This window comes from Ovis canadensis, chromosome 14, assembly GCF_042477335.2.
Source record: "Ovis canadensis isolate MfBH-ARS-UI-01 breed Bighorn chromosome 14, ARS-UI_OviCan_v2, whole genome shotgun sequence".
Lineage (NCBI taxonomy): Eukaryota > Metazoa > Chordata > Mammalia > Artiodactyla > Bovidae > Ovis > Ovis canadensis.
Window position 1 is genome coordinate 62,146,574 of NC_091258.1, and position 26,243 is coordinate 62,172,816.

A 26,243-nucleotide genomic window follows, 5' to 3' on the forward strand; every position below is an offset into this window, starting at 1 on the left:
GACACTGGCCAGAGATTTTAGAACAGAGACTGCCATGTGATTGACAAAGTTACATCTAACTTGTGCTTGAGCTGTGTTAGGTGAAAATTGGTGTCCCCTCTGCAAGGAGATCAAGCCAGTCAATTGTAAAGGAAATCAACCCTAAATATTGGAAGAACAGATGCGGAAACTGAAGCTCCAATACTTTTGCCACCTGATGCGAAGAGCCGACTCAGTAGAAAAGACCCTGATGCTGGCAAAGATTGAGAGGGGGACGACAGGACAAGATGGTTGGATGCCATCATTGACACAATGGAGATGAGTTTGAGCAACCTCCGAGAGATGGTGAAGGACAGGGAAGCCTGGCATGCTGCAGTTCATGGAGTCGCAAACAGTTGGGACATGACAGTGGTGGAACAACAATCCCTCCACAAATCTAAATAGGACCTATGGTGCAGGCTCCAGCATCTGATGGTCCTTTCCCTCGAGTCCATCTAGCAGTAACCTCAGAATCGCTGTAGCTCATCTAAGGGTTTGGGTGGGGCTGGGGAGCAGTGTAGAGAATGGGGCTTAGTACCTTAACCACCTTCACTTTTCTCATTTGATGTTCACGTCTTCTTACAAATGTAATATAACTTGTATTAAAATAGTTAAAATGTTTTAAAGGATATGTCAGGAGCACCCATGTCTCCACCACCCAATTTAGGAGCTATCTGTGTACCAAATAAGAAGGACCAGTCCATTTCCCTCCAGAAGTAACACAACCCTAAAATTCTGTGTCTTTCACCTGACTTCGTATGTTTACTACCTTAGTTGTTGCTGTTGTTTAGTCGCTCAGTCCTGTCTGACTCTTGTGACCGACGACCCCGTGGACTGTAGTCCAGGTTCCTCTGACCATGGGATATTCCAGGCAAGAATACTGGAGTGGGTTGTCATTTCCTTCTCCAGGGGATCTTCCCCACCCAGGGATGGAACCTGCGTCTCCTGCTTGTCAGGCGGATTCTTTATCACTGAGCCACCTGGGAAGTCCTTATTATCTTAGTATTTATCCCTAAATGCCGTGTGGTGATTTACATGTGGAAGATTAATCATGGCTCCCGTAGCCTCTAATTCTCGGATTTCCTCTCAGTACCCTGAGCCCTCAGCGGTTCGTTTGGCTGAGCCTCCATGAAACTGGCTGACTTTCCAGACCCAGTTTAGGAAACTCAAGCAAGAAAGGGCTGGGAGAAGGGGAGGGAAGGCGGATGAGGCCTCTCGGTCGCTCGTGAGGAAGGTGTGTGAAGCTGGCTTTTAGTTTTTAGGACAAATCCAGCAACAATTGGGTCCCTTCCTTATGGCCTCCGCTTGACCCCGGGCAGTGGGTGTCCCGCCCCGTCCTGTGGCGTGGGCGCTGGAACGCCCTCCGGCCTGAGCAGGACGTGACGGCGGGAGACTCCCAGCCCGCAGCCTTTTGTCTCTCTCGGGCTCCCGTCCACCCGCCCCGCCCCTGTATTACCATTGGCCGCGGCCCCGGCCCGGGGCGGGGGGAGAGAGTGAGGAGGCGGGGCCGCGTGGCGTCAGCGCAAGATGGCGGCCTCGGCGGCGCTGTTCCTGCGGTTGCGGAGCGGGCTCCGGCAAGGCGCGCGGGGGCTGTGTGCGAGGCTCGCGACGCCGCCCCCTCGGGCCCCGGACCAGGTGAGCCGGATGGGGTTGGTCCCCGGGTGCTGGGGCTCCTTCCTGTGGTTCCGGGCGGGCCGGGGCCGCCCGGAGCTTCTGGAACGCAGCACCTCAAGGTGCTGAATGGAACGCCACGCGCGTTTTGAGTCTCTTCCCCGCTTCCCGGGGTTGGCAGCCCTTGCTTCCCTGGGATAGATGCTTGGGGACTCAAGTGTGTCCTCTGAACCTTACCTCCTCTGGATCCCACCTCTTCTGGACCCCAGCTTCTCGACCCCACGTGGGCGCCGGGGAAGGAGGGGTCACCTGCTCTCCTGTCTCGGTGACGGTTCAGGTAATACTCGAAGGGGAGGGGCCCAGGACACTGGAGTCCCAGCCTGGCCTCGCGGTATTTTCCCCGCCGTGGTGCTGGTGGTGTTGCTAGGTCTTCTGATTCGACCTGCCTCCATCTTGACAGAGACCCTGCCCTTCTGACCTCCGGGTCCATTACTTCTGTGCCCTGCTCCCCAAGTCCCAGCAGGCGATTGCCCCTCCCTTCCGTCCCCCTCCATACGCCACTGTGAGCTCCAGACGGCCGGAGGACTTAACTCCCCGTCCTGTCCTCTTGCGTGGCCTTCAGTGGCTTGCTCCAGAAATCTTAGTCAGTGTTCAGTCAGGGTCCCTGATCGTATCTCCCTGCCCTGCTTCTCCACCCGCGCTCCGGTTCTGTAGGATCCTGGGCCCCGGGCTTGTCATCTCTTGAACCCCTGGGATCATAGCGCCAGTTTAGTTCTTGACTTTTCTGAGAGACCCAGTCCCCTACCTGCCCCTTTAGGCACACAACACCTGGAGGCCATATGGGTGTCCTCTTCCTGGCTCTCAACCTTGATTCTTCTTAGACCAGGGTGCTGGAAACACCCCGACCTTGTTTCTCTTCTTTCTTGGCCAAGCTACCCCCTCTCAATTGCAGGTTGCAGAGATTGGGAGCCGAGCAGGCACTAAGGCCCAGACGCAGGGACCACAGCAGCAGAGAAGCTCTGAGGGTCCCAGCTATGCCAAAAAAGTGGCACTCTGGCTCGCTGGGCTGCTTGGGGCTGGTGGGACCGTGAGCGTCATCTATATCTTCGGTGAGGAACATATCCCTGTCCCCCAGTTATGTTCTCTTGGCCCTCTGTTCTGCTGGGGGGACTGCCCCCTCTTTCCCCTAAGGACTTCACCCATCTTCTTTCCCTGGCTCCTCCCTCAGGGCAGCCAACTGGAACTTGGAAGTGAGAGAAATCCCCCTACTACCCCTCTGCTCAAGGTTCTACTCCTTCTAGTTGGTTCCTGTACTAAGCTATAGGGAGTCAGTTTAAAGGGGGGAAGAAGAGGTCTGGACCAGCCCCCTAAGCTACCTTTTCCCTCAGCACCCAAAATTCCAGTCCTCCCTCTAGTCTCTTTATTCCTCAGAGACCCAGGAGACCCTGCCCCAGCCCTCCTTGTCTCAGAGACCCAGATATTCTGGCTACCAGCCCCCTCCTCTTTCTCAGGAGACCATACCTCTAGCCCCCTTCCCTCAGACCCAGGAGGCTAGGCCCTCTGCCCTCTTCCTCCCATAAGTCCCAGGAGACCAGGCCTCAAGTTTCTCATTCATCACTATCTCCCTTGCAGGAAACAATGCTGTGGATGAAAATGGTGCCAAGGTGAGTGGGAGAGAGACACAGAGGCCTTACCAGGGGTCGCATCCTGTGGGTCTCCTCCCATCTGGTCTGTTCAGGCTCCTTTCTGGTCTGGAGTGAACCCTCCCTCCCAGGGACCTTTGCCTGCTCCTCCCACGGCCCCGGAGATTCCTTGCCTGGGTTTTGCCTCTGCCGTCCCAAACCCTTCTTTTTTCTCTCTACCTCCCAGATTCCCGATGAATTCGACAACGGTGAGTATACAATCGTAGATTCTGGGGTCCCCTGACCCTCTCTACTGTGCCCTCCCCATTTGGTTCCCCCCGCCCACTTCCACTGGGAGGTGGGGGAGTCAGCAGCTGTATGGCTTGGGGGAAGAGGGGCATACAGAACTCCAGTCCCCTTCCCTGGCCCCTCAGCCCAGGAGCAGATGGTCAGGGGCAGTGGGGGAGGGGACTCCTGGGTAGGTGGGACTGCCTGGGGGAGAACTGGGCTTTCTCTGCCAGACACATGGCTTCCTGTGCCTTAGATCTGAGCATCTGCAGCCCCTCACCCCCTTGTTTATGACAGCCTCTCTTTCCCACCAGGCCATAGCCCATCCAGCTCATTTCCAAAACAATGCCTCCTTCCTCCCTCTCCGCCTTCTGATTAGCCAGCTTTTAGGGAGTTTCTGACAAATTGGATAGTAGAGGGAAGCTGCCAATTCTATCACACCTGGTCCTTCCCAAGAGAAATATAAAACTGGTAGGTCCAGAAAGCCACTTGTTTGTGCTGGAGATGTTTGCAAGCCGTCGTGTTATTACGTTGATGTTGGCTCAGAGGGTAAAGCATCTGCCTGCAGTGCGGGAGACGCGGATTCAGTCCCTGCGTTGGGAAGATCCCCTGGAGAAGGAAATGGCAACCCACTCCAGTACTCTAGCCTGGAAAATTCCATGGACAGAGGAGCCTGGTAGGGTATAGTCCATGGGGTCACGAAGAGTCGGACACGACTGAACGACTTCACTTTCACTTTAAACTTGGCAGGTAGCTAAGTATGTGTTAACTGGGCAGATGTAGAGTCATACTATTTTAAACAAGTCAACATACTGATTTAAGGTGAACGGGTAAACCTGTAGGTTTAAAGTGTGTGTGTTTACAACTTAAGTGGTGTTTCAGTGTTTTGGTTTCAAAAAGACAGGTCTAGAGATAGTAGTTTAACTACACTAAAAATACTGTATTGAAATAGGGAGTCATGTAAGATTTCTGTTTTAAACTGGACTTGGTGTATTGCTTTAAACCAGGATTTGCTAATCTCAGCCACATTGATAGCTTGGGTCATATAGTTCTTTGTCCTAGGGGAGTGTCCTGTGCATTGTAGGATGCTTAGCAGTGTCTGGGGTGTCTGTCCACTAGATGCCAGTGTTGTGACAATCAAAAATGTCTCCAGACATTGTGAAGTTTCCTGGGAAGCGAGGAACAAAATTGCTTTTTAGTTGAGAACCAACTAGTGGTGTGCTAAGTTGCTTCAGTCATGTCCGACTCTTTGCGACCCCGTGGACTATAGCCTGCCAGGCTCCTCTGTCCTGGGATTCTCCAGGCAAGAACCCTGGAGTGGGTTGCCATGTCCTCCTCCAGGGCACCTTCCTGACCCAGGGATTGAACCTGAGTCTCTTATGTCTCCTGCATCGGAGGTGGGCTCTTTACCACTAGCACCACCTGGGAAGCCCATATAGAGGTGTGTGTATTTATCGTGGCTTATCTAGATTCCACATACTCGCTTAAAGTGGGCACACCTGGAGACCTAGAGGTTCAGAGTTGACAAAATATACTGCCATAATGTTAGCAGATTTATTTATACATATGCGGGATTTAAGTGGGCAGATACAGCATTCTATTTTATACCTGGGGTGATGTGCGGATATAAGTATTCAGATTAAAACTTGACGGGTGAATAAAAACATTTGTTCCTACCTGGCAGTAAGTGATGTCATTCCCTTTTGCCTTGGTTCTTGGAAATGAGCTATTTCAAACCAGATGGGTGTTTTAGGTCTGTTTGTATCTGGTAGATAAACCCCTGGTTTGTCCAGGGGGTTGAGCAGCAGCTTATCCTGGAATCCCTTTTTGCCCTGGTGTTCTCCTAGATCCAATTCTGGTACAGCAGTTGCGCCGGACATACAAATATTTCAAAGATTACAGACAGGTGAGCAGGAGCCCACCCCACCCCCACCATCCTCCCGCCCCCCTTGTCTGAGTACCCAGACCTGGTTGCTCTTTTCACAGATGATCATTGAGCCCACCAGCCCCTGCCTTCTCCCAGACCCTCTGCGGGAGCCGTACTACCAACCCCCATACACGCTGGTCTTGGAGCTCACTGGCGTCCTCTTGCACCCTGAGTGGTCGGTGTGTCTTGGGGAAAGCAGCGGGTTGGGGATACCGCATAGGCCTGGGTGGCTGGCTTGTGGTGACATGGTCAGGAGCACAGATGCTGGAGCCAGGCTGGGGTTCAGCCCCCATTCTGCTCTGTGGTCTTGGGGAAGAGGGGTCACCCCTCCTTGGCCTTGCGTTCCTCGCCTGTGCTGCTTCCCAGCCCGTAGGTTATTGCAGGTGTACCTTGGCACACAGTCAGTGCTAGAGGGGAGTCAGCTGTTATTGGGGGACCCGATCCTGCAGACTCTTAGACCCTCAGTCACAGCCCTGTACCTGTGGATCCCTCCGCGAGCCACAGAGACAGAGAATACTCTGGGTCTCAGCGTGTCACTGTTCTCACTGCATTTCCAGCTAGCCACTGGCTGGAGGTTTAAGAAGCGTCCAGGCATCGAGACCTTATTCCAGCAGCTCGCCCCTTTGTATGAAATCGTCATCTTTACATCGGAGACTGGCATGGTGAGGGCCCGGGGCTGGGCTGGGGTGGTTGATGCGGTAAGAGGTGAGGGAGAGCTGCAGGGCCAGGACTCAGCCTGACCTTGTTCTTCCCCACACCCCACCCCCAGACTGCCTTTCCACTCATCGACAGCGTGGACCCCCACGGCTTCATCTCCTACCGCCTGTTCCGGGACGCCACGAGATACATGGATGGGCACCATGTTAAGGTGCCATGTGGGGGCCATGGTGGGCCTCTGGGATTTGGGGGAAAGCTGGCACTTGTTTGCCTTGGGATCTGTTGCTGTGACTGGTGATAGGGGTCCAGGAGTCTGTGGGGCTGTGAATTGGGTCTCTTTATGGGTTGTTGTCCAAATACCCATGCGTCTTGATCGTCTATTGGGTTTCTGACTGTCTTGGTGGGTCTAGGGGTCTATGGAGTTTTTCAAGGTTCAGAGGGAAATGGGTTGTAATGGAGGCTCTTGAAGGGTCTGTCTGGGTGCCTGTCTTTGTGTGACTCCATGTGTGTTGCTGTGGAACAGTCTGCACCTCTACCTGTGAGCGATTCAAAAACTTGCAACCTGTCACAAACACCAGAGGCCTATGGTTAAATGTACAAGTGGCCACCTCCCTCCCCAAGGAACCTCCGAATCAACCTGTCTGTGTGCCCAGGCTCGGGTCTAGGAGTCTGTGTGGCTTGCTCCCCACTCCCTGGAAGGTTGGGTGTCATCATCCCAGCCTGGTCTTCAAGAGGCCTTTTTGTGGTGCTCTCAGTGTGAGATACCAAGTGTGTGTGGTCTATCTATCTGCCTCTCTCCCCGTCTTTGGTTTCCTGCCTGGCAGAGAAGGAACACAGGCCTTGACCTGACCTTTCACCCACTTTTAGGACATTTCGTGTCTGAATCGGGACCCGGCCCGAGTAGTAGTTGTGGACTGCAAGAAGGAAGCCTTCCGCCTACAGCCCTACAACGGCGTTGCCCTGCGGCCCTGGGATGGCAACTCCGATGACCGGGTCTTATTGGACCTGTCTGCCTTCCTCAAGAGTGAGGCTGACCCCTGACCTCCTGGCCTCTGACCCTGAAGCCCTTGACCCCCAAGAGGAATGATTGATGCTTGATCCTGGCTTGTTTTTTATGGAAAACTGGGGATTTAAGATGCAGGAGATCCATAAGCATCTTGTAGTCTTTAGAAGCTTCCTAGAATGTTGGGGATGCTCTTCTGGAGTGGTTAGAGGATGCGCAGGAATGTTCAGGGGGAGCCCTTTTAGGCTACTGAGAAGGGTCCATGTAACTCCAACCACCCCCCCCCCAAGTGTGACCTTTACCCTTGTGGGCCCCACCTCCCTCTGGCCTTCATCCTGGCTGACCCCCACCTGCTGTGTCCCCAGCCATTGCTTTGAATGGTGTGGAGGATGTCCGAACCGTGCTGGAGCACTACGCCCTAGAGGAAGACCCACTGGAGGCTTTCAAACAGCGGCAAAGCCGGCTAGAGCAGGTGGGTGCTCAGATCCCCAGTGTGGTTGGGGGATGTCCCATCAGCTTCCCAGGCTCTTGATGGAGGAGCCCTAAGCAACCTGTCTCCAATCTGACTGTGTGACCTCATTTCAAGGGCCTTCTCTTCCACACCACCCGTCCCCGAAGGCCCTTGTAATGAGGGGTCAATAGATCGTACAGCCTGCTTTGAGGACAGGAGGCAGGAAACACCAGGCATTTGAGATAGGTCCAGAGACCTTGAAGGTTTCCCTGGTGGCTCAGATGGTAAAGAATCTGCCTGCAATGCAGGAGACCCAGTTTGATTTCTGGGTCAGGAAGATGCCCCTGGAGGAGGGAATGGCAACCCACGCTATTATTTTGGCCTGAAGAATTCCATGGACAGAGGAGCATGGCAGGCTCCAGTCCACAGGGTAACAGAGTTGGGTACGACTGAGCAGCTAACATTTCTGTCTCTCTTTTCAGAGACCTTGATGTTCTGGGGGCCCTGGTATTTTGTAGGGTGGGGGTTTGGATCAGGTCTGGGAAGAGGGATCCTTGGACACTTGGCCCGAGGTTTGGGCAAGTTCTGATGACCTTGGTGTGATCCTCATCATTTGTAGATGGGGCTAAGAATATAGATTGAGAAAGAGATTCCCAGGCGTTTAGGCTCAGGTTGACCAGGTTTGGGGTTGTGTTCCTGACTGGTGCTCCTGAGGGCACAGAGGAGGGGTCCCTGGAGATTTGGGCCTGGCATCCCTCAGCATCCAGACAGGGGTCTTAGGGCTCAGGACTGGGCACCAGGGGCTCAGGGAGCAAGATGACATCATCGGGGGAGGGCCTGGGCTAGGTCCCCAGGGTTCAAGGGACGGGGATTATGAGAGTCTGGGCTTCTGTGGCTCACAGCTGGCTTTTTCCAATGTCTGACGGCAGTCTTTGCAGTCTGGTCTCATCCTGTGTCTGGGCTGGTGGGCTGGTGGGCTGGTGGGTAAAGGAGTCTGGGCTGGGCAGAGGTTTAAGGATGGAGGTGGCCCTCAGGCTGACTCTCCTCTCTGTCTGCCCCCAACTCCAGGAAGAACAGCAGCGCCTGGCTGAGCTCTCCAAATCCAGCAAGCAGAACCTCTTCTTCAGCTCTCTCACGAGCCGCTTGTGGCCTCGCTCCAAACAGCCCTGACCTCTGGGCCTCCGCAAACTAAGTGCCTGGGTTCCAGGCCCGAGGCCCAGCGCTCCCAGACCATGGCTTGGGCAACCACATGTCCAATAAAGTTAATCCCAGATGGCACACTCCAGTGTCCAGAGGGTCTCCAGATGGGCATGTCAGGGTGCAGTGTGGGACACTGGGGGACCTCATCCCACAGCGGCTGATCAGCTGCCGACCACAGAGTGGGTTGGTCTTTGACCCTGGCCTGGGAATCTGAAACCCTGGGCAGGACCCTGCCCTGCCTGTGTCTTCCTGTGTGCCGTGTGGTCTGCGCAAGTGTGTCTTCCTCTTTGGCCCCAGATTCCCTTTGGAAAAAGAAGAGGATGGCGCTGTGGGGTTGGAGCCACCAGGCTGCTGTGTAAATGTATCAAGTGTGGGCTTGTGGGGCACCGTGGACCAGAGACTCCTCATGTCAAGGGGGCAGCTGCTGCCCGGCTCTGCCAGCTGGGGCCCTAAGGTGGGCCTGGAGTTGCTTGATGTTCTGATTTTTCAGTGGAAGCCAGGAACGGGGATGTTTATGTTGAATCTCTCAGTTTTAAATGTTGGCTCCTAACTCTGCAGACTAGCAGAACTCTGCAGTGGAACTTTCCACCATGTTCACCCCATGTACTGGCCAGTGCAGCTGCCAGTGGCTGTGGGGCCATGACGAACTTGAGATGCGGCGAGGGTAACTGAAGGATGAGATTCTTAATTTTGTTTCTTTTTAATTAATTTTAAATAGCCACCTGCGGCTCCTGGCTCCTGCATTGGATGACACATTTGGGTATCATTTAAGTGTGAATTCCACACTTTGTTTTCGGAAGCACAGAGTCTCAACCACTGGACAGTCAGGGAAGTCCCTCCAGACTCCCAAATCCAAGTTCAGATCCAAGCCCTACCACTCCCTGACTTGTGTGGTCACAAGCAAATGAGCAAGTTAACTTCTGTGCTCTGTGCCTCAATTGCCACATCTGTGAAATACTAGTACTCACCTCACAGGCTAGGCTTGAGGGTGGATGGAGACCCTCCACAAAGACACTCAGATGGCAGCTGTGGGAACCTCGGAAGCACCTTTCTGCCTCCCTTTCCTCAGCTCTAAAATGGCGATGATAACACCTGTCTTAGAGTGGTCGGGAGGAGTAAATGGGCTCATGCTGAGGCTGTATGTATATTCAGTGGAGCTTATTGTTGCCAGGCCATATTGGTTCTTCACAGGCTGAACTATCCTGTACTATCTTGGCAGGCCCCCCCACCAGCTGTCTTAGCCTCCAGCTCCAGCCAGTGTTTAGTACTAATACTAGTTAAATACTTCTAGAAAGCGCTTCCCTCGTATTTGTTAAAATAATTAAAATGTATTTGAAACTGTGCAGGCCAGATTGAACTTTTGAACTCTGGTAGATTTTTTTTAAAAGCTCACAGATGTCTATAAGGAATTTAAAATTGCAACTCCCCACCCCCACCTGGAAGTGTTACCATGAGATAGACCATTTGTAATCCAAGAGGGAGTTTCCCAAAATCCAGGACACCCTAGCTTGAGGGCATCTGCAAGACTGAGGGAGGGCCTGTGTTTTTGCACATAGCTTTGAGAGTTGGAAACTCCTAACAAGACGGGCGGGTCATGGTGGAGAGCTCTGACAGAATGTGGTCCACTGGAGAAGGGAATGGCAAACCACTTCTATATTCTTGACTTGAGAACCCCATGAACAGTATGAAAAGGCAAAATGATAGGATACTGAAAGGGGAACTCCCCAGGTCAGTAGGTGCCCAATATGCTACTGGAGATCAGTGGAGAAATAACTCCAGAAAGAAGGAAGGGATGGACCCAAAGCAAAAACAATACCCAGTTGTGGATGTAACTGGTGATAGAAGCAAGGTCCGATGCTATAAAGAGCAATATTGCATAGGAACTGCTGGGAGGGATTAGGGGCAGGAGGAGAAGGGGACAACAGGATGAGACGGCTGGATGGCATCACTGACTCGATGGACGTGAGTCTGAGTGAACTCTGGGAGTTGGTGATGGACGGGGGCCTGGCGTGCTGCGATTCATGGGGTCGCAAAGAGTCAGACACGACTGAGTGACTGAACTGAACTGAATGCAACGTATTTGGGGCTCGTGATCCTGGGGAGAGTGGATTGTGGACGGAGCCATTGCAAGTGAATGTTCACCTACCAGAGGAGGTGACACACGGAGCCTTCTGAACTAAGACTCGGATCTGCCCACCCACGGGGCATGAAAGGAGGAAGTACCTCAGTTCATTGGCCTGTAGCCCCTGGGAATTAGGGCTAGCACTCTGGGCAGTGCTTCAGTCCAGTGGGTTCCCCCAGGCGTTTTCCCCGCTGCTGTGCTGGTTTGGGGATGGTGTAGTCAGGTCCTGGTCAAAGCTGGAGGGGAGGAGAGGGCATTTGACTGGTGCCAGGTGGTCTCTGAGACACTGCTTATGCAACGTGGCCTTGGGTGTTTATATTAAATGCTCAAGCTGCATCAGGGCATCCTTCAGTTGGCAGGACTGGGCCAACATTAAGGCATAATTCCCAGGTTGCACACCAATCACAAGTCATGTGACCCTGGGCAAGGTCTCAGCTTGCTCATTTATAAGAGGTTAATAATAGGACTTCTCTCAGGAAATACAAATACCAACTGCCAGACCTCATTTTAGGCACGAGGGTGCATCAGTGAACAAACGAGAAAAAGCTCTGCTCTCAAGGTGATGTTTTCATAGAGGAGACAGAAAATGGTCTGATTGCTTGGGGTAAAATAAATGCATAAAGAAAAGTATGATAAGGAGATAGAGTGGTTTGGGGACTGGAGTACTGTTTTAGATTGAATTGAACAGTCAGGGAAGGCCCGGAAGGATGTGTTTGAGCAGAGATCAGAATGAAATGAGGCAAACCACGGAGAGATTAGTGCCAGGCATGGTCACCCCAAGGCCTTTGCACTTGCTATTCCCTTTTGGTAAACTTTTTTTGAGATCCATAGGGCTCCTTCCCCTCCTTTAGGTCTTTGCTCAGATGTCACCTTAGCGTGGCCTTCTGTGGGCTCTAAGATGGGCACATAAGGGAGAGTCCTAAACAGCCAAGAAGATGTTTGGAACGCCCTTAAGGTACACATGTAGACCTGAGAGAATTCACAGGAAACAGGCCTGGCACAAACCCTCAATAAAGGCTGGCAGTTTTTACAATCTTTAAAATTTTTGAGCTGTATCAGACCTGGAATCTGTTACCTTTTCCAGTTATGATTCAGGGCAGGAATTTGCCTTCCCCAACAGCTAACGGCTGTCCAAACTCCACGTGAGTATCTCCTAGGATGGGATGCTCACTGCTCTACCTATCCCAGAAGAGGGCCTAATTTGCCTCCCAGTAACTGTGATCTACAAGGTTCTATGGCTTCGGGGCCACAGAACTTGTTGAGTACGGGGAACGTGTCACTCAGTCGTCCAACCCTTTGCAGTCCCATGGACTGCCAGGCTCCTGTGGCCATGGGACTCTCCAGGCAAGATACTGGAGTGAGTAGCCATTCCCTGGAACCCAGGTCTTCTGTGTTGCAGGCGGATTCTTTACCATCTTAGCCACCAGGGGCATCTCAGAAGTCCGAAGGCACTGGGGAGGCACGGCAGAGTCTATGTAGGAGAGGGCCATGGTCAGATGTGTGCTTAGAAAGACCTTACTAGCCACAGTGGTCGCGGCTGGTATAGAGGAGACGGGGGGGAGTGGGCTGTGGGGACACAAGGGGTGCCTGACCCCCTTGGGGAGTGTTAGGGAAGGCCTCCCACGGGAGGAGAAGTCCGAATGGTAAGAACAGAATTAAAGAAAGGAGGAAGTGGAAAGCATATACAAGTAGAAGGAAAATCTGTGCAAAGAAAGCTGGGATGGTCTGCACAATTGACCACGGCCCGCCCCTGCCCAAATCCTCCTTGACTCCCATCCTCAGGACGACGAACAAACTGTTTAGATTGAGTCCTTTTATTCATTAAAAATGCCAGAGCCCTCACTGTATGCCTGGCTCTACTGAGCTGTGGTGGATTGAGCACCTTCTCCAAAAGAAGAATATGTCTGTACATAACTGAACTTGGATTTTCCTTTTTAATTATTAGCCTCTAAGTAGGATTTTTTTTTTTTTTTAATTCTAGCAGGGAAAAAAAAAAGTTTACTACATCTAAAGGGCTTTGCTCAGCACCTGGCACGGAGTAAAATGATTATGGCCAGAGGGCTGGAACATCTGCTCTAACTGGCTGGCCTTGCGGACGTCCTGGAATACTAAGGGGCTTCTGGAGGGCGCGGGGGTGGCCCCCTCTTCCATTCATCCTAGAGTGGAGGGAGCGGGCCCCTGATCCGTGAGGACAGAATTTCCTGCCCATTTGCTGCTCACACCTTCCGGAGGCCAAACGGGCAGCCCAGCTGCGGCCCTAGGGGGGAGGGGCGCGGCCGCCCGGCAGATGGCGGCATTTACATACAGCTGGGAGTCCCCTCTGAGGCGGGGCGTCTGGTGCGTCTGTGATGGGGGGGCGGGGGCAGGGAGTTGGGAGGGTGGCTTTGTTTTGGGGAGGGGAACATACTTGAGCATGCAGGCATACACACGCACACACGGGTCCACAAAGAACACTGGATCTTCATCCTAGCCACACAGGGCTACACCCCTGGACCTTCCACACCCAGACTCCTTCACACACAAATCCTCAGTCATTCACAGCCTGGTGCAGACCTTACCATGTACACAAACCCAGCCACCTAGAGGCAGCTGCACAGACCACAAAGTCACAGGTTCCTACAACTATACAGGAGCTCACAATCACGCACTCAACTGCACGGAGAGGCATCTACACAGCCACGGCAATCTCAGAAAGTCACACAACCATGAAATCATGTTCGTCGTCATGCAGGTGTGAGCATGCGACCGCCCCTCCCACCACCGCACACCGCACACACAATCTTAGAATTATTTACGACTTCACAAAGAGGTTTAACCATACAGTTTCAGGCACACGTGGAGCTACACAATCTCACCTAGACACACAATCACAGTCACATGTACCCTCCCCTTCCTGTAGCTCTTATACCACACACATACCTACTGAGTCTTAAAATCATATCCAACCTGACACGCGAGCTTAACCCCCAACCCCACCCTGTCCTCAGTCACACAAGGTTGTGCCCACAACGGCATGTAAGATCACACACTCACTACATCGCCTGTGGCCAGGACAGGATCTCACTGTCGCTCCAGCACGCTGCTCTCCTTCCCCTGCGACCTCCTCCCCTGGGGTCCCCCGAAGCCCGCGGCTGCCCGAAGGGGCGGAGCCGTCCTCTCAGATATAAGGCTCCGAAGCCCGCAGCTGCGGCTCCCAAAGCCCCCCGAAAGGCCATGGTCGCCCCGCAGATGCCCCAGCTCCTCTCCTCGACGGTGATCCTGGCGCTCTTTTTCCTTCCCCAGGTCAGAGCCAACGTGGAAGGGGGGTATGGGAGGGAGGGAGACCCGGGAGTCTTGGGGACAGGGCGCGGGAAGGATGAGACGCCTGCTTCCCCCGCCCCGGTCCCCCTCACGCGGTTCCCCTCTCCGCCCCAGGCACAGCCGGCCGGCGTCTTCGAGCTGCAGATCCACTCTTTTGGGCCGGGACCAGGTCCGGGCGCCCCGCGGTCCCCCTGCAAGCCCGGGGGCTCCTGCCGTCTCTTCTTCAGGGTCTGCCTGAAGCCAGGGCTCTACGAGGAGACCGCCGAGGCTCCTTGCACCCTGGGCGCGGCGCTGAGTGCCCGCGGGCCGGTCTACACTGCGCAACCTGGAGCGCCAGCGCCGGAACTGCGGCTGCCGGACGGCCTCCTGCGCGTGCCTTTCCGGGACGCCTGGCCGGTGAGACCCAGCCCCGGGGCAATCCCGTGTGGGGGGCCTCACCAGAACCTCAGCTGCCATCTGCCCTCAAACTTCCAACACCCTGCCCTCCTGGGACTCCAAATTCCCAGTACCGCTATCTCGAATTCCACATTCTCACACGCGGAAACCCTACCCATGCGCGCATGCTCAGCAGCTAAGTTGTGTCCGACTCTTGCGACCCAATTTTCTGACTCCAACTTGCCCTCTAGGAATCCCAAATCCACCCTCCCCCAACCCACATCTTGAAACCCGAATTCCCAGAACCCTACGCTTACCTTCTGGAAATTCTCAATTCCCAGAACCCTCCCCGTGTTACTTGGGGATCCCTAAACACTGGGATCCTAATTTTTATCCCCAAATTTCCTTGCACCTGGGGTCCCTTCTACACTCTGTCTTGGGTACCCCCAATATCTTCTCACCTTATCTCACACCTTTCAGTCGGGGCCTGAATCCATGACTTTTTCACCTCCAAAATCTTATTTCCCATCCCACAACCCTCAAAGCATAGGGGCGAACACAGGTTTTTTTTAAAAATTCTAGACGCCTGTCCTTTTAGGGAAGTGACTTTCTCTTTTCCAGCCTCAGCTCCCTCATCTGTAAAACAAACGGGGGACCGTCATGGTAGATCACAGCAGTCCCTTTTGAGGGATTCAACTAGGTATCTCGAGTTCCCACACAGTGAGTGCTCAGCTGTCATTGCTCATTCACTCCGTGGTGTCCGACTCTTCGCGACCCCCGGGACTGCAGCACACCAAACCTCCCTGTCCTTCACCATCTCCCAGAGTTTGCTCAAATTCATGTCTATTGAGTTGATGCCATCCAACCATCTCATCCTCGGTCATCCCCTTCTCCTGCCTTCAGTCTTTCCCAGCATCAGGGTGTTTTCCAATGAGTCAGCTCTTCACATCAGGTGGCCAAAGTATTGGAACTTCAGCATCAGTCCTTCAATGCTCGATAAAGACAGCTGAAAAAGTCATTCCTTCCCTGGGCCAGTCCCTGTGGGAATCGTCCTGTCCATGTCTGGCATCCAGCACGGTCATCATTCTTTTCCCCTAAAGTCTGGCCTTGACCAGTACCTGTCCTGACCACTGTCTTCATTCTTTTCTCCCACGTTCCTCCACCCAACCAGGGCACCTTCTCTCTCATCATCGAAACCTGGAGAGAGGAGTTAGGTGGACAGATTGGAGGTAAGTGTCTTCAGTTCCGGGTCTTTGCTGCGGAGTGTGGGGGCTCCAGGGAGTTGGGGCATGATGTGAGGTCAAGGAGAGTAACACTGGGCTGTCCATAGGGTGGGGTGTTCACAGAATTGCTGCCCCCAACTGTGTCGTCACAGTTCTAGAGTGTGGTGCGGGCCGTTGACAGCCCCAGGATTCTTGGCGTGTCGATACAGAAATGTCCTGACATCAGACAAAGCGGGTTGGGGGCCGGGAGAAGCTCTCTTACTCTCTTGGAATTGAGTCAGTGGACCAGGATATAATATTTAACAGTCCTGCTCTGTCACCATCTGATTTTGAGAACCCAGGGTCCAATATGAGTTACTTTCTTGTTCTTGTATGCCAAGCTCTGTCACCTTGTCTACATAGAGGGCCCCAGGAGCCCTTTGGGACGTTGCAGTTTCACCAGAGAGGTTTCAGGGAGGGACAATCGATTATCTTAACCTTAATTGGAGGGGAACTTTGGTGCTATATAAGACCCACTGCGGGGGGTCTGTCCCCATTTTCATATAAGAAGATCCTGAGGCACAATTTGGAGGTGTTTTGACCTCACTTCAAAGACTGTCACTGTCCCTTGGCCATAAAGGGGTGTCTATCATACGTCCCAGGGTGGTTAAGAGGTCTCTTCACTACTTTAATATGCAAAGATCCTAGGGCCAAATACAAGGGCATTTCAGCTTCGGGAGCACCGTTATCATCATGACGATCATCAGGATCGCGTCATCAAAGATCCCCAGGGCTCACTGGCGGTGTTTGCAGCCTTGCTAAGTAACTGTCATCCTCAGAACTCAAAAGGCGTGTTTTGACCTCCTTGAGATGGGCAGGGAGAGTGCGAGCCTGCGCCCTCCGTCTCCAACCCGAGACTGAGTCGGGCCGCATCCCAGCACATCTCCCTTCTCCCCGCAGGTGCCGCCTGGAGCCTGCTGGCGCGCGTGGCCGGCCGGCGTCTTCTGGCAGCTGGGGGCCCGTGGACCCGGGACGTGCAACGCGCAGGCGCCTGGGAGCTGCGCTTCTCCTACCGTGCGCGCTGCGAGCCGCCGGCCGTCGGGGCTGCGTGCGCGCGCCTCTGCCGCTCGCGTGGCGCTCCCTTGCGATGTGACCCGGAAATGCGTCCCTGCGCGCCGGTTGAGGACGAGTGTGAGGCACCGCGTGAGTCCTGCACTCAACCCCACCCCATCCCGTCACAGCCCCCAAGCCCCTTTCACAACCTGGTTACCCGCTTCAAGGAACTGGGGACCCGAGAACCTCTCCCCAGTTCCACTCAGGGTCTTCAGCCCGCTCCCAGGATCCAGCTACCACCTTCAGGGAAAGCCCTGCCTGGACGCTCCAGCCCCGTTCCCTCTTCCCAGCACTCTTGTCTCCCCCAGTTGGAATCTCACACCCATTTCCCATCTTGTACCCCCAGTTCATCCCGTAATCCATACTCACACCCCTTTCCCGATGCTCAGACCCCAAAGCTTTTCTAATTCTGGGGCTTTCCTACTCCTACTCAGGAACTTGGGTATCTCCTCCCATTCCCCACCGCCCTGCCCCACCAATCCCCGCTCCCTGCGATTGCACTCCAGACCCCACTGTGTTCTAAAGCTTGGGATCCCCACCTACCTGGATACCCCAGTGTCTGAGCCCCTAGAACTCCCAGGCTTACCATATCCTCCCAGACCCGCCCTAATCCAAGGCCCTCCCATTTCCCCTGAAAGGCTGGGGGGGGGTCCCTCCTCAATCTTCTTTCTTCCTTTCCCTCTCTCCAGGCTCAGACCTGGGAGCCCCCACTCCATTCTCCTTCCAAGAGCACAGACTCTGGAACTCATTGGTCTGGGTTTTAAATCCTCCCTCTACTGCTTCCTTGCTGGGTGAATCACCCCGCCTCTTGGGGCCCCAGTTTCCCTGTCTGTAAACGGGGGTCTCAATACCAGGTAGCATAATGGGTTGTCAGTCACAAAGATCAAACAAGGGTTGCAGGGAAAGTGCTCAGAATGGTCTCTGATTTCCTATCCTCCTGACTCTGCCCTTCATCAATATTCCTCTTCCTTCTGCCTCTCCTTCCCCCCACAGCGGTGTGTCGAGCAGGCTGCAGCCCAGAGCACGGCTTCTGTGAGCAGCCCGATGAATGTCGATGCCTGGAGGGCTGGACTGGGCCCCTCTGCACAATCCCTGTCTCCAGCAGCAGCTGCCTCAGCTCCAGGGGCCCATCATCTGCCACCACTGGATGCCTCGTGCCTGGGCCTGGGCCCTGTGATGGGAACCCATGTGCCAATGGGGGCAGCTGTAGTGTCAGTATCAACCCTCCCACCTCATCCTGGACCATACTTTACTCGGGGAGTCCCCTGTCTGGGGCTCCATGACACAGCGGCCTCAGGGAGGCTAGCTATCAGGGAGGGCTTCCTGGAGGTCTCCAGCTTGCATCTGGGGCTCTGAAGTAGGATGAGGTGATGGGCGTTGGAGAGAGCAGACCCAGTGGGTGGCACCTAAAGGTGTGGATGTGGGAATGCTGAGGGATCCTGTGGGGTAGGGAACAACTCAGGGCTCAGGTAAGGGTGGTGGGACCAAGTGAGTTGAGGATTCGGGATGGGCGAGCATCAGAGAAGACTTCCTGGAGATGGGCCGGGGCTGGGCTTCTGAAGTCCAGTTTGGTGGATGGGGGGTGATTGGAGAAGCTAGACCAGATGAGTGGCCTAGGGGAAGCAAAGGTGGTGGTGGGGGTAAGCCTGCGATGAAGCAGAGCTCAGTGAGGGGGCCAGTGACAAACACTCAGCGTTCAAGTTAGACGGAGGGTATGAGAAGGGGAGACCCAGGGAAGGCTTCACGGAGGAGGCGGGCTTAGAGCTAGGATCTGGAATTAGGCCAGGGCCATGCAGGCAGCACCAGGGAGGGCAGACAGGGCGGGCAGCATTTGATCGGCAAAGGTATAGAGGTGGGAATGGAATCTCTCGGGGCCTCCAGAGCCTCCCCTCTGTGGGGCTGGGTGGGCAGACCCAGAAACACAGAACAGAGGGGTTGTCTTGGCCCAGGGACTTCCCCAGGAGGCCTCTGTGACCTGGGAGGTGGGACCGGAGTGAGGAGCGGGATAGGGTTTCACTCCAAGGGAATGCTGATCCCAAGTCTTCTTGCCTGTGCCCAGGAAACCCTGGGGTCCTTCGAATGCACCTGTCCCCGAGGGTTCTACGGGTTGCGGTGTGAGGTGAGCGGGGTGACGTGTGCGGATGGACCTTGTTTCAACGGTGGCTTGTGTGTGGGGGGCGCAGACCCTGACTCTGCCTACATCTGCCACTGCCCGCCCGGTTTCCAAGGCTCCAATTGTGAGAAGCGGGTGGACCGGTGCAGCCTGCAGCCATGCCGGAATGGTGAGGTGGGGAGAACAGAGTGGTGAGGGATGAAGGTGGGGGACCCTGCATGGTCAGTGGGCAAGAAAAGGGCTTGGCTCACACGGTTGCGGGGCAGGGTAGGCGGATCCTGATTCTGCCCTGAGGCCTGAGGAAGTGATTCTCCCCCTGGCTGCCCAGCCTCAGTTTGTTCTGTGAACTGGGTGAGATGCTATTCCTATCTCAGAAATCTTTGTTGACCATCCACTGTGTGCCAGGCCCTGTTTTGGGAATGCAGTAGGAAATGAGATGGAAACTTCTACCATCATAGAGGAACTTCCCAGGTGGCGCTAGTGGTAAAGAACCCACCTGTCAATGCAGGTAGACATAACGCAGGTTTGATCCCTGGGGTTCAAACCAGGTTTGAATCTCCTGGAGGAGGGCACGGCAACCCACTCCAGTATTCTTGCCTGGAGAATCCCATGGACAGAGGAGCCTGGCAGGCTGCAGTCCATAGGGTCGCACATGACTGAAACGACTTTGCATGCACACAGACACACAAAGGTTAGATGGTGATAAAAACCTAAGAAGAAAAATAAAGCCGGGGGCGGGGGGTGGGGAGTAGTGTGTATGGGTGGCAGATTGACACGTCAGCTAGAATGGGTAGGGAAGGCCATGCTGAAGGTCGGGAGGGAGTCATGTGGGAGTCTGAGGGAAGAGTATGTTTCAGGAGGAGGGATGAGCACGTGCAAAGACCCTGAGGCAGGAATGTGCTGAGGACGGTGGGGAAGTGGATGTGGTTGGAGCAGAGTGAGTGAGGGTTGATTCAGAGATGAGGTTAGGGAGGTCAGCCTGTAGGGCTTCATGGGTTACGGAGAGGATTTTGGTGTTACCCTGAGGGAGATGGAGCCACAGGAGGGTACTGATTTGATATAGGTATTATAACATTAAAGGAGATCAGGAATGTGAAGGGCTCAGTGACCTCTTCTTCTTATAATACTTGTTTAGTCGCTAAATCGTGTGGGACTTTCGGTGACCCCATGGTCTGTAGCCCACTAGGCTCCTCTGTCCGTGGGATTCCCCAGGCAAAAATACTGGAGTGGGTTGCCACTTCCTTCTCCAGAGGATCTTCCCGAACGGAGCCACGGGGGGAAGCCTTTTAGAAGCCCACTGCTCTCCAAAACACTCATTGTGTTTACTCTGGGCTGAGTGGTACGGGGGACACAGTAGTGACCAGGACAGCTCTGCGCTCTGTCCTCAGAGGGGTATCAGTCCAGAGGGGAAGACAGAGTCGTCCTCAGACAGAGCCAACAGTGGCTAAGGGAGCGCAGGGCTGGGATGGAGGAAGAATCAGGAATGGCTTCCGGGAGGAGGGGGCGCCTGAGTACATCTGAGAAGAGAGCAGGGGAAAAGAATGGGAGAAAAGGAGGAAGAGAAAGGGGAGGAGGAGGCATGGGCAAAGGCAAGGTGGTTCAGACCCGTCGTTCTGGAACTGTTAACTATTTCAGTACGGTTAAAGCCGAGACAAAAAGAGACAAACAGAGGTGTGAGGCTCAGTCAATCCAAGACCACTCGGGGGGAAAGGAGGCGGGCTGGCTTTCCAGGCGAACTCCCAGAGCCCTTGAATTAAACGAGATAGAGGGGGCCCAGAGAAGAGGTGAGGGCGGGGACTTCCGAGCTGAGAAAAAGAAGCGCGGGTGGGTCGGGGGAGCCGCTTCCCTGACGCTCCCTTCCCCGCAGGCGGACTCTGCTTGGATCTGGGCCACGCCCTCCGCTGCCGCTGTCGCGCCGGCTTCGCGGGGCCGCGCTGCGAGCACGACCTGGAAGACTGCACCGGCCACACCTGCGCCAACGGCGGCACTTGCCTGGAGGGAGGCGGCGCGCGCCGCTGCTCCTGCGCGCTAGGCTTCGGCGGCCGCGACTGTCGGGAGCGCGCCGACCCGTGTGCCGCGCGCCCCTGCGCCCACGGCGGCCGCTGCTACGCGCACTTCTCCGGCCTCGTCTGCGCCTGCGCGCCGGGCTACATGGGCGCGCGGTGCGAGTTCCCGGTTCACCCCGACGGCGCGGGCGCATTGCCGGCGGCCCAGCCCGGCCTGAGACAGGGGGACCCACAGCGCTTCCTTTTGCCGCCAGCTTTGGGACTGCTGGTGGCCGCGGGCTTGGCCAGCGCTGCGCTCTTGCTGGTCCACGTGCGACGCCGTGGCCCTAGCCGGGATACTGGGCCTCGCTTGTTGGCGGGGACCCCGGAGCCATCGGTCCACGCGCTTCCTGATGCACTCAACAACATGAGGACGCAGGAAGGTCCCGGGGACGGCGCGAGGTGAGGGGCTCGATCGCAGACGTAAGCCTTGAGCTCCTTGGCTGCTTTCATTAATCTCTGTGGTGCAATTGACCTGAGTCCTTGATGGACCTTCCTGATTGGTCCGTTTCTCTCCAGCCTTTTTCTGGTTGGGTCGTTTCACAAGTCCCTTGGTTGGCTTTGGGTTCCTCTCTGTGGCGGGTGGGAAAACAGGATATGAGAATTTAAAGGGTCTAGATCTTACTTTTCTCCCCCGTAGCCCATCCTCAGACTGGAGTCACCCTGAAGATGGAGACGCTCGTTCGATTTACGTCATATCTGCTCCTTCCATGTATGCTCGGGAGGTAGTTAACCCACCTCTCCCGCCTCTGCGCACTTTGGGCACAATGGACAGAGGCAGCCCCTGCTTTAGCTGTAGATCCCCTTTCTCCGTAAAATGGGTGTGGGGTGGGGGTGGGTAGAGTCTCTGGAAGATTCTAAAGGCCACTTCTCAGTTTTCACTTGATTTAGTTCTGTTTCTTGTCTGGAGAATCCCAGGGACGGCAGAGCCTGGTGGGGTGCCGTCTATGGGGTCTCACAGAGTCGGACACGACTGAAGCGACTTAGCAGCAGCAGCAGCAGCAGCAGCAGCAGCAGCAGCAGCATCCCTTTTAAGTGTCCTTTTGAGCTCCTTGGCATCTTCTCTTTAGATGACCTTTGGGCCTCAAGAGGTGGGGAGCTTCAGGCTTGAGCTTCTCCACTGATTTCCAGTCACTGGAGAGAGGGAGGAAAGGCAGAGGGCAGCCCCCCTTCCCCTTATTTTCGCCCTACCCATTGGCTTGGGGGATCTTAGTTCCGGTTCAGGCATGGAACCCAGGTCTCCGGCATTGAAAGCCTGGATTCTTAACCACTGGACCGCCGGGGAAGTCCCAGAGGCAACCCTTTCTAATACTTCCTACTTACTCTGTTTCTAGGCTTGACCTGGCCCTTCTCCATGAGCACGTGGAAACAGAACCTGAATGTTTTTGTGTTTTCTGCTTCAGACACTTAGGAATTCAAGCTGGAAAGGGTGACGGGGAGAATTTTGCCATTGAAAGTTGTACATAGTGGTTATTTATATCCTGTCTCTCTTTCTCTCCCTATCCCTCCAGAGACAGCTATAAAAGCTCTTAGTTTGATCAGCTTTGACTCATCAAGTTGAGTGCTTTGTATGTGGTGTTGGGGCTGAGGGAATAGATTTTTGTCTCCTGAGAAGAATAATAGACAAGACTCTGTTGCAGAGGGTCGGAAATAACTCAAAGGTGTTTAAATAAACAAGATAATGTATTAGTTCATAAAATTGAAAATCTCGTGGCAGGTGTCGCTTCAGCAGGGCTGAGTTCAGAGGCTCAATGTTTTTTCTCCAGTTATCTCTGGGAGGACTTCATATGTAGGATGGATGGGCTTTCACTGCCCCTGGCTTGTCACATGGCCTTACTTGAACTAGTGGCCAGACAAGTATGACTTATTTTGATTGGCCAGGCTTGGCCATTTGCCTGGTGTGTGGTGGGGATTAAGGTTAGCCTGTTCAAATCACATGGAATACGTGAGCAAAAGAGTGTCCCTTTCTCTACCAAAAGTCAGGGTTTGTTATTAATACTAGATGTAAGTACTGTACGTGGCAGGCAAAAAAACAGAACCAGGTGGTGAGAACAGAAAGAACCTATTCTACAGAGGAATGGGAGGCTCAGAGAGTGGGGTAATTGTTGCTGCTCCTTCCTAATAAGATGGAGCAAATCTAAGATCTAGTAGAGACGGGGATATCTTCCTAAATTTGAGGACTGTCCTAAAACAGCGCATCATACATCTAATACTACTTCGACCACTGAAGCTAAAGAGTCTGCATCAGGACTTCTCTGGCTCTCCAGTAGTTAAGACTCCACACTTTTCTGAGTGGTATGGTGCAGCCAAATAAATAAATAAATGAATTTTTTTAAAAGCCCACATCAGCCAATTTCTGCCAGTCCTCCTTCCCCGTATTTTCTAATGGCTGAGACAGTGCCCAAACACCTTTGGAAATGAGCAAAATCATAGGGGTGAAAGATGAGAGAACGGTGAGAAAAGTAATAACAAATGAAGGAGTCCTTCTATGAAGGCCATCAGCCAAGGGATCCACATATTCTTTAAAAAAATTTTTTTTATTGAAGTTAGTTGAGTTACATATATTCTTTTAATTTAGTTGGCAGATATCATGTTGAATGCATACCTATATGTACAAACTCCTCTTTCACGTTTCACCATATTGAATTTCTGTGTTATGAGGATAATCTGTACCATTAAGGAATATGGACATTGAGGGACTTCCTGGTGATCCAGTGGTTAAGATTCCATGCAGCCAATGCATGAGGCTCAGGTTTGATTCCTGGCGGGGAGCTAGGATCCCACATTCCACACTAAACAGCCAAAAAGTAAAAATTAAAGAAAAAAAAAGGCGGGGCGGAGGGGAATATGGACATGGAAGCAAAAGCCTATCATCAAATAATATTTAAATTGAGATTAAAGACAGACATCAACACCAGCCCCATTATTCCTTCAAAGACAAATTGCTTTTCAGAGCCCAAGTCTTTGCTGCCTTGAATAAATTATGCCATCTGCCCAGAGTGCAGAACTCAGTTTAAAAGCAAAGATGGAAAGTTGTTACCCTCATCATGTGTTTTTGATCAACGACTGCGTAAAATCTGAAAGCGGGCAGCTGAATCCCATGGGCTCTCTCTTTGCTGTAGTTCCTTGTGTTAAGGATGCCTTACCTGTCTCAGAATCTTGGCACCATTGCTGTACACATCTCTGAGTCATCACAGGAACAGTGATGGATTATCAGAGAGCGATGGCCAGAGTTCTGATTCACCACCATAAGGGAAGAGTTCCACACCCAAGTCAGCAGGCCCTTTAAAACAGGATTTGTTCCATGGCTTTTCCTCACAGGCTGCTGTAGACTTAGCCTAAGCTAGCAGCTTCTGGGGCAAGGAAGACCATCTTGGATGATCAGTGCTTGCAAGGAAGATAAAGTTATTCTGGTACAAATCCTTCACTTTAAAGGTGAAAGGAGGGAGAGCCCAGAGGACTCAGGTGTAAGGTATTCCACACCAAGGAGAAACTGGTCCTTTTTTTCTCTTTTGGCAGAGCTTTAAATCTTTCAGGTGTACACTTACTGCATTTAGCACAATGGTAATAGGAAATAAAGTAACCTAAATGACCACTCCAAAAAAAAAAAGCAAAAACAAAGACAATTCCCCACCACCTCACCTAGCCAGAGACTTCCCTGGTGGTCCAGTGGTTAAGAATCTGCCTTGGAATACAGGACTTCAATCCCTAGTGGGAACTAAGATCCAATAAAGCCTGTGCACCGCAAGCTTACTGAGCCTGTGTGCCACAACTAGAGTTCATGGGCCACAAGGAAAGATCCAGCATGCCGCAACTAAGAGCCGATGCAGCCCAAACAAACAAAACCCAAAGCTTGCAAACACACAGAAATCTGACTGCTTTGGTTCAGATCTTGGTTCTGCCACTTATTCAAACAAGTCACTTTACCTCTCTCTCCTGTAAAATGAGACTAGTAATAGAATCTGCTTCAGAAGTTTGTGAGTAGTGAGTTAATAACTACAAGCATTTTATAACAGAGGCTGGCATATGATAGCTGCTCAGTAAATGTTAGTTCTCAATATTATGCTATAAGAGGAAAGCCTACTTCAGGAGGAGCAAACTAAAGCCCAAAGATGTGGAAGAGGCTTACCCAGCATCACACAGAAAGTTCAGTCTTTCTTGATCCTCCTGGTTTTGGGAACCCAGGCCCAAAAATTAGCACAGGAAGGACTCTCAGAGGTTGAGAAGCACTGTAGGCTTCTGCTTGAAACCCTTGCATGAATCTGAATAAGGTCTGCACCTGACCTAATAGTATTGGACTAGTTGGTTTTGATCACGTACTGTGGTTACTTAAGATGTTGTTATTGAGGAAAGCTGAGTGACAGTTACACTGGGATTCTCTGTACTATTTTCCCAACTTCTGGGAAGTGTTACAACTGTTGCAGGGGCTTCCCTGGTGGTAAAGAATCCACCACTTGCCAGTGCAGGAGACACGGGTTCGATCCATGGTCTGGGAAGATCCTACGTGCTATGGAGCAACTAAACCCGTGTGCCACAACTTCTGAGCCCATACTCTAGAGCCAGGGAACCGCAATTACTGAAGCCTCTGCACATCCTAGAGCCCAGTGCTCCTTAACAAGAGAAGTCACTGCAGTGAGAAGCCTGAGCACCACAATTGGAGAATAGTCCCTGTTCACTGCTACTAGAGAAAAGCCTGAGCAACAACAAAGACCCAGCACAGTCAAAAATGAATGAATGAATGAATGAAGTCGCTCAGTCGTGTCTGACTTTGCGACCCCATGGACTGTAGCCTACCAGGCTCCTCTGTCCATGGAATTTTCCAGGCAATAGTATTGGAGTGGATTGCCATTTCCTTCTCCAGCGGATCTTCCCAACTCAGGGATCGAACCTGGGTCTTCTGCATTGTAGACAGATGGTTTACCATCTGAGCCACCAGGGAAGTAAATAAAATTATATTTAAAAAGCTGTTTCAAAATAAAAAGACATTTATTGAGTGCCTACTGTGTGCCAGGCCTTATTGTATGAGCTGGGGATTCAGCAGTGAGCCAGACAAGTTCCCACCATGGAGGAGCTCGCAGTGTGATAGAGTCCTGTATCCAGGATTCTGTGTCCGGACCCTGGAGTCTGATAGCTGTGGTTTGAATCCTGGTTCTGCCGCGTTCCAGCTATGGGCATGTGTATAGCATTTAGTGCTAT

The 26,243-nt window shown here is 53.2% G+C and overlaps 2 protein-coding genes across 3 annotated transcripts; both read left to right on the plus strand.

The window, feature by feature from the left end:
• The first annotated feature begins 1,388 nt into the window (after positions 1-1,388).
• On the plus strand, positions 1,389-8,855 carry TIMM50 (translocase of inner mitochondrial membrane 50). 2 transcript variants are annotated; one of them, XM_069549073.1, is made up of 11 exons: positions 1,389-1,653; positions 2,582-2,738; positions 3,262-3,293; positions 3,499-3,520; positions 5,387-5,445; positions 5,526-5,645; positions 6,024-6,128; positions 6,236-6,334; positions 6,991-7,147; positions 7,492-7,598; positions 8,646-8,855. In XM_069549073.1, exons 1-11 carry the CDS (start codon positions 1,546-1,548, stop codon positions 8,745-8,747), a joined length of 1,068 nt encoding a protein of 355 aa, XP_069405174.1. In that variant the 5' UTR covers positions 1,389-1,545; the 3' UTR covers positions 8,748-8,855. The 2 variants fall into 2 exon arrangements, with proteins under 2 accessions (XP_069405174.1, XP_069405175.1); XM_069549074.1 differs by having other exon boundaries at positions 1,522-1,966.
• Positions 8,856-14,096: 5,241 nt separating this feature from the next.
• On the plus strand, positions 14,097-24,668 carry DLL3 (delta like canonical Notch ligand 3). Its single transcript, XM_069549075.1, has 9 exons — positions 14,097-14,181; positions 14,314-14,595; positions 15,746-15,803; positions 16,737-16,979; positions 17,883-18,100; positions 18,949-19,171; positions 20,870-21,449; positions 21,688-21,772; positions 22,382-24,668. The coding sequence occupies exons 1-9, from the start codon at positions 14,113-14,115 to the stop codon at positions 22,385-22,387; spliced, it is 1,764 nt and encodes a 587-aa protein (XP_069405176.1). The 5' UTR covers positions 14,097-14,112; the 3' UTR covers positions 22,388-24,668.
• Positions 24,669-26,243: the final 1,575 nt, after the last annotated feature.

What these genes read in the sequence shown, in the direction of transcription:
- DLL3 (XM_069549075.1), top strand. Translation starts at nt 14,113, where the DNA reads ATGGTCGCCCCGCAGATGCCCCAGCTCCTCTCCTCGACGGTGATCCTG. An exon ending in CGCTCTTTTTCCTTCCCCAG is followed by an intron (nt 14,182 to 14,313) that starts GTCAGAGCCAAC and finishes TCTCCGCCCCAG; the next exon opens with GCACAGCCGGCCGGCGTCTT. An exon ending in CTTTCCGGGACGCCTGGCCG is followed by an intron (nt 14,596 to 15,745) that starts GTGAGACCCAGC and finishes CCACCCAACCAG; the next exon opens with GGCACCTTCTCTCTCATCAT.
- TIMM50 (XM_069549073.1), top strand. Translation starts at nt 1,546, where the DNA reads ATGGCGGCCTCGGCGGCGCTGTTCCTGCGGTTGCGGAGCGGGCTCCGG. An exon ending in TTACATCGGAGACTGGCATG is followed by an intron (nt 6,129 to 6,235) that starts GTGAGGGCCCGG and finishes CCCCACCCCCAG; the next exon opens with ACTGCCTTTCCACTCATCGA. An exon ending in CCTGTCTGCCTTCCTCAAGA is followed by an intron (nt 7,148 to 7,491) that starts GTGAGGCTGACC and finishes CTGTGTCCCCAG; the next exon opens with CCATTGCTTTGAATGGTGTG.